We start from the raw sequence: 12541 nt of genomic DNA, 5'->3' as shown, positions 1-12541 counted from the left end.
AGGAAAACAAAACGTCCATAGCAAAAGCAGAGTCATACCTGGAGATGTCGGATTTACTAATATTCACTTTCTGTTAAGAATATTGGGTGCAAAAAAAATTGTGAAATAATAAACATTTACACATTATAAAAGCCACGGTGTAGATATTACAAAGTAACAGGATTGGGGCCTGTGTGTGTGATACAGCGCTTACTGGGTTTATACAGACAATGGAGTTACTGGTATCTGTCTTCATGCTGCCATATCTGTCACTGTGTACACCGCCCTTGTGCTCACAGCTCACCATTACCTGTCACTCAGTGTACATCGCCCTTGTGCTCACAGCTCACCATTACCTGTAACATGTGGGGATATAATACCTGTCACTCAGTGTACATCGCCCTTGTGCTCACAGCTCACCATTACCTGTAACATGTGGGGATATAATACCTGTCACTCAGTGTACATCGCCCTTGTGCTCACAGCTCACTATTACCTGTAACATGTGGGGATATAATACCTGTCACTCAGTGTACATCGCCCTTGTGCTCACAGCTCACCATTACCTGTAACATGTGGGGATATAATACCTGTCACTCAGTGTACATCGCCCTTGTGCTCACAGATCACCATTACCTGTAACATGTGGGGATATAATACCTGTCACTCAGTGTACATCGCCCTTGTGCTCACAGCTCACCATTACCTGTAACATGTGGGGATTTAATATCAGTCACTCATTGTGCATCGCCCTTGTGCTCACAGCTCACCATTACCTGTAACATGTGGGGATTTAATATCTGTCACTCAGTGTACATCGCCCTTGTGCTCACAGCTCACCATTACCTGTAACATGTGGGGATTTAATATCAGTCACTCAGTGTACATCGCCCTTGTGCTCACAGCTCACCATTACCTGTAACATGTGGGGATTTAATATCAGTCACTCATTGTGCATCGCCCTTGTGCTCACAGCTCACCATTACCTGTAACATGTGGGGATTTAATATCTGTCACTCAGTGTACATCGCCCTTGTGCTCACAGCTCACTATTACCTGTAACATGTGGGGATATAATATCTGTCACTCAGTGTACATCGCCCTTGTGCTCACAGCTCACCATTACCTGTAACATGTGGGGATATAATATCTGTCACTCAGTGTACATCGCCCTTGTGCTCACAGCTCACTATTACCTGTAACATGTGGGGATATAATACCTGTCACTCAGTGTGCATCGCCCTTGTGCTCACAGCTCACCATTACCTGTAACATGTGGGGATATAATACCTGTCACTCAGTGTACATCGCCCTTGTGCTCACAGCTCACTATTACCTGTAACATGTGGGGATATAATACCTGTCACTCAGTGTACATCGCCCTTGTGCTCACAGCTCACCATTACCTGTAACATGTGGGAATATAATATCTGTCACTCAGTGTACATCGCCCTTGTGCTCACAGCTCACCATTACCTGTAACATGTGGGAATATAATATCTGTCACTCAGTGTACATCGCCCTTGTGCTCACAGCTCACCATTACCTGTAACATGTGGGGATATAATACCTGTCACTCAGTGTACATCGCCCTTGTGCTCACAGCTCACCATTACCTGTAACATGTGGGGATATAATATCTGTCACTCAGTGTACATCGCCCTTGTGCTCACAGCTCACTATTACCTGTAACATGTGGGGATATAATATCAGTCACTCATTGTGCATCGCCCTTGTGCTCACAGATCACCATTACCTGTAACATGTGGGGATATAATATCTGTCACTCAGTGTACATCGCCCTTGTGCTCACAGCTCACCATTACCTGTAACATGTGGGAATATAATATCTGTCACTCAGTGTACATCGCCCTTGTGCTCACAGCTCACCATTACCTGTAACATGTGGGAATATAATATCTGTCACTCAGTGTACATCGCCCTTGTGCTCACAGCTCACCATTACCTGTAACATGTGGGGATATAATATCTGTCACTCAGTGTACATCGCCCTTGTGCTCACAGCTCACCATTACCTGTAACATGTGGGATATAATATCTGTCACTCAGTGTACATCGCACTTGTGCTCCCAGCTCACCATTACCTGTAACATGTGGGAATATAATATCTGTCACTCAGTGTACATCGCCCTTGTGCTCACAGCTCACCATTACCTGTAACATGTGGGGATATAATACCTGTCACTCAGTGTACATCGCCCTTGTGCTCACAGATCACCATTACCTGTAACATGTGGGAATATCATATCTGTCACTCAGTGTACATCGCCCTTGTGCTCAGAGCTCACCATTACCTGTAACATGTGGGAATATAATACCTGTCACTCAGTGTACATCACACTTGTGCTCACAGCTCACCATTACCTGTAACATGTGGGGATATAATACCTGTCACTCAGTGTACATCGCCCTTGTGCTCACAGCTCACCATTACCTGTAACATGTGGGGATATAATACCTGTCACTCAGTGTACATCGCCCTTGTGCTCAGAGCTCACCATTACCTGTAACATGTGGGGAACATTGCGTTTAGCTCAAGCGCGTAACTTTTGAAGGTGACATTTCTCAGTACGTTTGTTTTTTCTTTGCAGCTAATGGAGAAATGTTTCAGCTGGTTCAACGTTCAAGACTCAAAATATTGGGAGAAGAAGCAGAAGTCTGTGTCTAAGTAAGTGGCTGTAGCTCGTTAATCACATTTTCTACTTCAGGGTCCATAGGGGGTCCACAGGGTTGACCTTGGGGTATAGGGAACCAAATCCGGGCACCACGCAGTTAAAGCTTTTAGCTCCCAGGATGCACTTGGGTCCACTCTCCCTATAACCCCACCCCCAGCCAGAGACACCTCAGTTTAAGTTGGTGCCCAGCCGGAGTCGGGTCACCGTTAGTGCAGAGGGGAGCTGATTAGCAGCCCCTAAGCTTTATTTTTTCTAAAGGCCAAAGTTTTTTTATTTTTACTTTGGATTCTTCAGAGCATCAGCGTCAGACTGTCCATAGGACGTCTAAGCTGCCGCTCCGTCACCCCGCCGGCGCTGAGACGCCAGTACAGATCTGAGGATCTCAGCGGAACCCCAGAGTCTGTACTAGCCGGACTCTGCGGGCGCCCTGGACTGCTGCCGGATCCACGGGGAGCAGGTAAGGCGCCGGTCACATTTGAAATGGAGTCTTGTGCCTTCCGTCTCTGGGGACAGACGGGAGGCGCCGGCAGTGGCGGCGGGCTCCCCATACCCCGTGTGTCCACTAGACCACCAGGGACTTAGTGTTCGGTGCAGGGAGCCGGCGTCCCGGGGGTTAATAGCCGGCCAGGGGAGGCAGCCTTCCCTGTTACAGCGGCTCCTCCCCTCAGCTCAGCTCGCCTTTCAGTATCTATAGTCTGGCGTCGCTGAGCTGCTTCCTCCGCAGGCCACGCTTCTTCTGAGGTCTCCAGCGGCCATTTTCTTGTGGTGCAGCAGAAATCTCTGGAGATGGCAGTGAGTCCAGTCCCCCTGCGTACCTCACCATCAGGTCAGTGTACACAGCGCTGTAGCCTTCCCAGACACTGAATCTGGGTAAGTTGAATGCAGTGTAATAGTGCAGTATATTATGACATGTTTATGTATATATGTATATATCTGCATTGTATGTGACTTATGCTAGTGCTGACTGTCTGTACTTTATTCTCTCACCTGTCAGTGTATATCTATCCCTTTTCCTTATCTGCCCTAATACAGCTGTACTTAGGGTGGTTCTGAGACCTCACATATATATACTTGTTAATATTTGTGAGGTTTGTCACATACGGTTGCGTGCTGCACGTTGCCATATTTTGAGTGGAACTGTGTGTTGCATACGCTGAAAATGGGTTCCTGCAGCTAATTTTTAGTATCAGTCAGGACCAGTATAGCGCTGCTTGGTCAGATATGTCTGACCAGGAGATAGAGCGTTATACTGCACCCATTTTTACTATCCTGCAAGCCATGTGCTGCAGGTGTTAGTGCGGAGGATTTAACTCTTAAAGGGTTCTGTATGAGGCGTCATCGGGTGCCGGCCCCTTTCACGACCCCCTTGGGCGGTTTGTTTTCTCGGGATCCTCTTAATTGCGGATCGCCGGGCGGGCCCCATTGTTGTACCTCACTTGGGGTTACTTCACCATACTGCCCTTTTTCATCTCAGGGTATCTCGCAGTTTCTTGCACTCTTCCCCTGTGACACAGACTATCGCTCCCTGCAGGGGTTTTTCAAGTATATGAATTCTCCCTGGTGTCACAATAGTCTGTCATGCCCCTTGCAGGGATTACCACAACAGCCACCCTGGGTGGATGTCGTTTTTCTACGAAACGCAAATTGTCGTGGTTGACGCCCTGTGGTTACTTCCCAGTTGGCTCTGCCGTGAACTGGATACTGTTTTGGGCTCTTTCCCTCTTACACGGGGGGAAGCCTATTTCAAGTATTATTATCCCTGCTTTGGGCTGGTGGCAGGTCCATTCTGGTTAGAGTGAATGTTGACCTGCACCTGTATCATACACCCTCAGTCTTACATGCCTTCGGGTTCCCTGTTGCTGACTAGCGGGTGGATCGCATAGCGGGACTCTGGCTGTTGCCAGATAGGAGGTGTTACAACAGTGTTTGGCCTCCTGTCCCAAATTCCCTGAGGGTCATCACGAGCCCCTCATGGGGTGGATGGGCGTGTTACTCGTCTGATTACAGACGTTACTACGCATCCCATTCCTGCGTGGTCGGATTCTTCTGATCCGTAGGTGGTAACTCTGCCTGAAATCAGTATACTCGCTTTCAGGGGTTGTTACCCATCCTACCATGGCGATAGCATGGTTGGTTAATACTATTGCATACTGAGCTGATGCATTTGTAATGTTTTTTCCCCACCAACACGTCTGGGGTTCAAATGTATTTGGTCGCTCACGGCTGCGACTGTATCTTCCGTATTACCCTATGGCTGCGCTCTGGGAATGCAGAGGTGCAGATACCATCTATAGAGTATATCTTGTTGGGTCCTGACCTTGACAGTGGCAGTACAAATTTCCCGCCTTCAGCTATGCCCACTACAGGGCCTCAGACTAAGTCTATTAAGTCTTTTTGTCCTCTGGGTCAGCCTAAAGGTCTGTTTCTTCATAGACTGTCGGCCTTTACAAGGGCCGACATATCCAGTACCGAGCAGGCCTGGACTGCCAGCCGATCATGCTTCTGAACCTACGGATATATCGTCAGCATGACGAGACAGGCCTACCACTGGGAGATGGCGATTTTCTCAGCTCGCCCGGTACTAGTGTCTAGTTGCCGCGGCTACGTGGGTAGGAGGGTACGCCCTCTCTTTGCTTATTCGGACCCGAACAGGGCCTTACGAATCCAGAAAGCTATACAGTTGTTGCGGTAAGCGGAGCTAATTAAGCCATCCCCACTTTCTCAGCGAGGGACTGGTTGTTCTGCTTTCTTTCTGGTGCGGTGGCTGAATGGTCCTCTTTGGCCTATTCTCTGTCTCAATTCCCTGAACCAGTTCCTAAAGCTACCAGGGCTCAGGAGGCAATCCCTATGCTCCATCATACTATGTTTGGAACCTGGGGACTTTATGGTATCACTGGATATACAGGACGCGTGCCTACGGGTACTTACAGAGACCTTGCCTCAGCATGGACTGAGGTTTGCTGTATCACAGCACTTACGGTTTGTCGGGCTCTGCCTGTTGGGACTGTTCTCAGCCCCACGGGGGTTTACCAGCGTTTTGGATTTTCTGACAGTTCTTCTGTTCAGTATATCCCAATGCTCCTGTACCTGGATGGCCTCCTGCTCTTAGCAGGATCACCGGGGTACTTTACAGCCGGGTCAGGTTGACTGTGGCTTCTTCAGGGTGCAGACGTTTAATCAATGGGGAAAAAGTCCTCCCTGCATCCCTCTCTGGGTTTTCTTCATCTAGGAGCCCTGCTGGATTCTCAGAATCTGAGAATTCTTCAGGCGTAAGACGGCATCTCCACTCTTCCATTAGGAGTACATGGATGTCTGCGCAGTCGACATATGTCTTTACACTCTGGGATGCATGGTCCACTATTCAGTGTCTGCCTTTGGAAAGGTGGAATGGGCTTAGTTCCATTCCATGCCTTTCCATAATTGGCTTATCTCCAGATGGAACAAGTTTTTTCTGTCTGATCACTGTTCAAACGATGATGCTCTCCCCGGAGGCAAGTCGGTCCCTTTTCGGGTGACTATGACCATCTCGTCCAGGGTATTCTTTGCTAAGGACAGTGTCTGGTTCGCATCCATTTCAGTGCAGTTGGATGTCTGTCGATTCCACCCTGTCAATTAACTTGTTGGAACTTTAGCCTGTCTTGGGCCTTCACTCTGGCATAGCCCTTGTTTCCCGGTGAACCTGAAAAAGTTCGTCCGACAGGGTCAGAACAGTGGCTTCCTTTTTAGCAATACTGTTCGTTGGGTGGCAATGTCAGGTATGTCATACATTCGGACATTGTCTGAGGGTCTCCTCCCGACCATCTCGACAGTGTTCATTTCAGGTGCTCTCCATTGGGAAGCGGGAGTCCTCAGCCGTCACGACGTGCATCCCGGGGACTAGTCTCTTCCCCAAGAGAGGTTTCATCTCCTGGTGAGCAGGGGGGGGGGCCCTCCTGAGGTGACACTCATGGCCTTCTGACTCTATCACGATATGGTGTTACAGTCCAACTCTGGGGATTCTGAAGCAACCTTCAGTGACTCTTTGTCGGTGAAGTGGTTCTTCCAATTTGCGTACCTGTGTTCTCCAGTCTCCATTCTTCCTCGAGGGAAGTGTTTCAATCGAGACAGAGATGCTTTCCTGCTGGTGGCTCCTGATTGCCCCAGATGTCAGGGGTACTTGGTTTTTTGGAGTCTCTCCATCGATACTCCATTCCTGATGCTTCACTGCCCAGACCTGTTGTCTCAGGGTCCTTGGTTTTGCCTTGGACCTGGGTCGTTTGTCTTTGACTGTGTCCCTACAGTGGTCTTACGGCTTCCCTGGCTTTGTCATCGTTGGAATGATTAGAGCACATGGATCAGCTTTTGCTGGGACCTACCACAAACTGTGGCAGCCATAATTCTTATGGTATTATACCTATCGATACGATCCTCCGGTGTCCAGGATTTCCAGATATTCTGGCATTCCTTCCGGCTGGCTTGGGTTTCACCCTCGACCTGGCCTTCCTGACAGTGCGGATCTCTACACTGTCAGTATGGTTAAGATATGGAATTGCTCCACTCTGGTATCCTTTGTAGTGTTTTCTGGATTATGCATCCATTTGTCCTCCCTAGGGACTCCTTGGGAGTTAGTAGTGGTTCTTCGTTAACTCCGGGGAAAGTTAATGGAACCGCGGGTTGTGATAGCCATTACATGGTCTATTGCTTTGGCTTTCTCTCTTTCTCTCAGGGAGTTTATATCAACCAGGTGAGTGTCGGAATTGGGAGCGTTCTCATGTGGCTCCCTCTTCTGGAGGGCATCTTGTCAGGGTGTGAGTTGCTCTCACCCTGTGTTTCTTCTTAGTGATTTTTAGGTTCCATATTATTCTGGATCTTATGGTGCTGCCATTCAGTCCCCAGTCCTCTCGGCTGGTGTGGCCTCATTGACTGTGGTCCGGCCTCTGTGGATTTATGTGATCCGTTCAAGTTCCTGACGGAAATCGGACTCCTTATTGGTGGTCTGAGATTTCTGGTTTTAACAGGAAAGGATGGCCGGCCTATGGCCATATGTTGGCTGGACGGCCTTGTATGTCTTCTTCAGGGGCCTACCCATGGGTAGGCCTTTCTGTTGTTGCTGCTTGTTTTTTCTCGGGCCATGTAACCCTCGTTGGTGGCTCTCTGTGGCGCCTTGGCTGTTTTGCCTTGCTAGGTGGCCACGTGGTCTTCTGTCCACACCTTTTTAAGGTTCTAGGCATTGTTTTCCTTTGCCTCTCAGGATGCTTCCTTTTTGGCGGCGGATTCTCCTCTCAGCACAGGAGCGTCCCCTCCCTTGGTTGAACTGCTTTGGGACATCCCCAAGGTCAACCCTGTGGACCCCCTATGGACCCTGAAGTAGAAAACAAGAGATATGGTAAGAACTTACCTTTGTTATCTCTGTTTCTACGAAGTCCATAGGGTCCACAGGGCGCCCGCCCTGACGCACCTGGCTTCAAATGGGCTGTGTGACTGGTCACCGGTTTTCCGTCTCCCATTTCTGTGAGTATGGTTATCGAGTGTTCCAGTTTTCTCTCTCTTTTTCTCTCCTCCTCCGGCCTTTGGCTACTTACAAACTGAGGTGCCTCTGGCTTGGGGGTGGGGTTATAAGGAGAGTGGACCCAAGTGCATCCTGGGAGCTAAAAGCTTTAACTGCGTGGTGCCCGGATTTGGTTCCCAACCTATACCCCAAGGTCAACCCTGTGGACCCTATGGACTTCGTAGAAACAGAGATAACAAAGGTAAGTTCTTACCATATCTCGTTTTTTAGCGGTCCTGACACTTGAGCCCTCTAACAGCTGCTTGCGGTAGGTTTACCATGTAGATACCACGCAGAACCCGCAGGCTTGGTCCAAATGGGATCTGTGCCAGACATAGCACGGTGTCCCTGCTCTTGTTCCTCGCCCTTTCTCCCACCTGCTTGTCGCTCATTTGAATTCTTTGCCCAGGTCATTTTGTGCAGTTACCTGGCTTCTAAATGCATTGTATGGTGCTTTGTGTTGATTAGTTTGTTGAGGTGTTTGTCCATCTCCTTTATAGCTGGACGCACACACACAGTCACATGCAGTCCGTCCCTCTGACCTTTCTGTAGTCATTGTGGGCAAAAACCATGCCCTGGGGTTCCGCTCCCCTGGGAAACGGGCGTCTCGCCTGCGGTAACCTGCCCCAGTAAGCGCACCTCCCTCCGGACTAGAAAGCTTGCAGCTTGTACGCCTGCAGTTGTCAAAAAGTTTAATTACTAACGCGTAATTTTAAAATAATGTTTCGACGCTCTTTGCAATTAGCATTCAGGACGTCTCCGAAACGGCGCTGTGCCGGCAATACAGATTCCTGAACCATTTTCTCTTGTTACAGCGGTGTGCTTCCTCACGCTGTGGTGCCTCCTTACTCCGACCATACTTACGCCTATTGGCGCCAGAGAGAAGATTCCGCTAAGTCAAGCAATGGAGAAGCGCCACAGCCTCCGCCCCCTCAGAAAGGTATCGGTGCGTTACTGGATGCCGCCGTTAGTAGCGCCCTGTGTGATTCACGCTCATGGTTTGGTTTTTATTATTTGTTTTTGTTTCCTTATTAGTTAAGAAAGAAGCAGAGGCCGAGACGGACGTAGAGAGGGACACCCGCCAGTGCGCCCTGTGTCTCAAGTATGGCGATGACGAACCAAAGGTGAGCGCATCGGTCAACCATGAAACTTAAAGAATTCCACTTAGAACTTAAAATATCCATTATCCAGAAGCACTGGTGTCCCTATGGCCTCCGTGGTAACGCATCGCTCTGCTGTGCACTGATAGAGCACCCCTGAGTGGGAGGGGCATTGACAACCTCTTTGGATGAAGCTGTCCAAGAGCAAGCATGGTACTGTTGGAGCCATCGAGTCTCTCTTACGGATCTTTTGAACAAAGCACGGGCGGGACGATAGATTTTTTTTTTTTGTTTTAATCCTTTCGCAAACGAAACCTAATTTTTTCTGTTACCTTTTGTAATGATCATTATTATAATGCCTCATGATCTCTGTCGCCTAGGATGCTGGAAGATTACTGTATATTGGCCAAAACGAGTGGACTCACATAAACTGCGCCATATGGTCAGCAGAGGTGTTCGAGGAGAACGACGGGTCGTTGAAAAACGTTCACGCAGCCGTGGCCCGTGGGCGGCAGATGGTGAGCACTTGTGTCAAGGTGGTTTTTTTATATGCATTAAGTTTTTAGTTGTTATAGCGTCATGTATGTTATGTTTAGTCCATCTGTCCTGTACCAGGCTAACGCGTTTCACGTGTCTCCCTGACAGCGCTGTGAGCATTGTACAAAGATCGGAGCCACCGTTGGCTGCTGCCTGTCCACCTGTCTCAGTAACTTCCACTTCATGTGCGCACGGGCCAGCCACTGCAGCTTTCAGGACGACAAGAAGGTCTTCTGCCAGAAACACACTAATCTATTGGACGGCACGGTGAGAGTCCGGCGTGGCTTATCTCCCTTTTTTTTTCTCAGGTCGCTGATCTGCCCCCAGTTTCCAGAGAGGCTTTTCCCATTGGAGAACCCACCAATTAACAGTACTACTCCCATTGAGTTCTCCACATGGCTATATTGGACGCAATGAAGTACGGCTTTCGCTTTCCGACTTCCAAGTTCCCCGGCACCTTTTGTGAGACCTTTAGGCAGCAGTGTCTATTATATAACGATTAGGTGGAATGATTGGGTATAAAATAAGTGAGCGATTGTTCAGTGGCGCTCTTCATAAACCTAGAGTCCATTTTCTGCTCTGTGCCCGTGTTGCCCAGATTCAGCCCTCTGCAGTGTCTCAGGAGCCCGGCGTACTGGAGCGATGCTCTGCAGGGTTAGTCTAGTAGGCAGGATGATTCAATGAGCAAAAATTTAATGGGTGCTGGAAACTAGAATGTTATGGGCATGATGTCTAAGTTGTATAATTAAAGTAGACGTTCTTCCGAGCTGTGATTGGATGAGCTGGGTACTACAGCCTATGTATAGAGAATAAACATGTGCTGTGTGTCCCCTGCCTGACACCGTACTCTTGCCCTTTCCTGAATCACATCCTCCTTTCCTCTGGCACCTCCTGCTGCCTCCCCCAAGTAGCTCCGTAAGATGCTCGGCAGTCACTGAGACAGAAGCTAGGACTAGCTGTCTCCATCTTGTTACCCACCGGTCATAGATTTACGGGTGTATTTATTATAGTATGCAGCCAGCCCCTGGATATTAGGGATCCTTTTTCCACTCAAATGCATCAGTTTAAATCGCAGTGACATGGACTCCGGTAAGAGTGCGCCCTGGCGATCTGGAGGAAGTGATTGCATATGTGATCGCTGTACATCACTGTGCAATGCGGAAAACACCTCAGTGCGCATCCGGTCTACCTGCAGCCCACCGTAGATGGGATACAAGATTCCTGTCCTGCAGGGCTGCCCTATTGCCGTTAATGGTCTGACGCTGAATGAACAGTTAGCCCACGCATGCGAGATCAGCAAAGCTTTGGCGATTTAAATAATGTCCCCGTCACATTCACTCCCTCTGTAAAATTGGTTATGAAAGTCATGGAAAGTAATCTCCCAGTTGTATGCTGGGAACCATGGGACCGTGGCGCATTTGTCTGTATGTGGGTCTTATGGATAATAAGGTACTGACCTCTCTCCCCTCTCCTGTGGCGATATGTAGGTTGTGGCGCCTGATGCTTTCGATGTCCTGCGTAGAGTCTATGTGGACTTCGAAGGAATCAGCTTTAGACGGAAGTTTCTTCAGGGCCTGGAGCCGGAGAACGTTCACATGATGATTGGTAAGATGCTCTTCCGGGAGGACGGCGGGGTCTTCCTGGGAGCCGCCATATTTGATGAAAAGTACCAAAATGTAATAACTAAAAGCACCACTTGGCATAATTTCCATTATCAGGAGCCTTCTAATGTGTGTCAGATCTTTAGTAACTGTGCTGCATGGACACACGGGTGGGAAGAGGGGATAGGCGGCAGGAGGGGACTGTTCTGTGTCAGCTGATGGATGTTGTAAGGTGATACGTGCAGAAAGGTGCTTATAGCTGGGACTGATGGGATCACTGGTGGGGGGGCTGTTCTGTGTCAGCTGATGGACGCTGTAAGGTGCTACGTGCAGAAAGGTGTTTATAGCTGGGACTGATGGGATCACTGGTGGGGGGGCTGTTCTGTGTCAGCTGATGGATGCTGTAAGGTGATACGTGCAGAAAGGTGTTTATAGTTGGGACTGTTGGGATCACTGGTGGGGGGGCTGTTCTGTGTCAGCTGATGGATGTTGTAAGGTGATACGTGCAGAAAGGTGCTTATAGCTGGGACTGATGGGATCACTGGTGGGGGGGCTGTTCTGTGTCAGCTGATGGACGCTGTAAGGTGATACGTGCAGAAAGGTGTTTATAGTTGGGACTGTTGGGATCACTGGTGGGGGGGCTGTTCTGTGTCAGCTGATGGATGCTGTAAGGTGCTACGTGCAGAAAGGTGTTTATAGCTGGGACTGATGGGATCACTGGTGGGGGGGCTGTTCTGTGTCAGCTGATGGATGCTGTAAGGTGCTACGTGCAGAAAGGTGTTTATAGCTGGGACTGATGGGATCACTGGTGGGGGGGCTGTTCTGTGTCAGGTGATGGATGCTGTAAGGTGATACGTGCAGAAAGGTGTTTATAGCTGGGTCTGATGGGATCACTGGGGGGGGTGGGTGTAATGTTCTTTTCCTGTATAATACGATCCCTTTCCTTTCTCTGTATAGGTTCTATGAAGATAGACAGCCTGGGTTTGCTGACAGATCTGTCTGTGTCTGAGGGGAAGATATACCCAGTCGGTTATCAGTAAGTATCTTGGAGTCTGGTTATTCAGTGTTGGGGCTTATATAAGGACCCTGAATTCCTGTGTA

At 49.1% G+C, this 12541-nt stretch overlaps 1 protein-coding gene across 4 annotated transcripts in view; it reads left to right on the top strand.

Annotated features, from left to right (window-relative positions):
• Positions 1–12541, top strand: part of KMT2B (lysine methyltransferase 2B) — a 91559-nt gene that overhangs the window by 50713 nt on the left and 28305 nt on the right. For 2 of the 4 annotated variants that reach the window (XM_088459368.1, XM_088459367.1), the window contains exons 19-25: positions 2592–2668; positions 9018–9142; positions 9238–9326; positions 9683–9820; positions 9948–10106; positions 11327–11444; positions 12398–12476. In XM_088459368.1, coding sequence (XP_088315494.1) covers positions 2592–2668; positions 9018–9142; positions 9238–9326; positions 9683–9820; positions 9948–10106; positions 11327–11444; positions 12398–12476 — 785 coding nt within the window. Of the gene's footprint in view, positions 1–2591; positions 2669–9017; positions 9149–9237; positions 9327–9682; positions 9821–9947; positions 10107–11326; positions 11445–12397; positions 12477–12541 lie in introns of all 4 variants that reach the window. The other 2 variants (XM_088459366.1, XM_088459365.1) reach the window with 1 other exon arrangement.

Source organism: Taudactylus pleione, unplaced genomic scaffold, assembly GCF_031769625.1.
Source record: "Taudactylus pleione unplaced genomic scaffold, aTauple2 ptg000906l, whole genome shotgun sequence".
NCBI classification, from domain to species: domain Eukaryota; kingdom Metazoa; phylum Chordata; class Amphibia; order Anura; family Myobatrachidae; genus Taudactylus; species Taudactylus pleione.
Note: the sequence above shows the minus strand (reverse complement) of the source record. Positions and strands in the feature narration are given on the sequence as shown.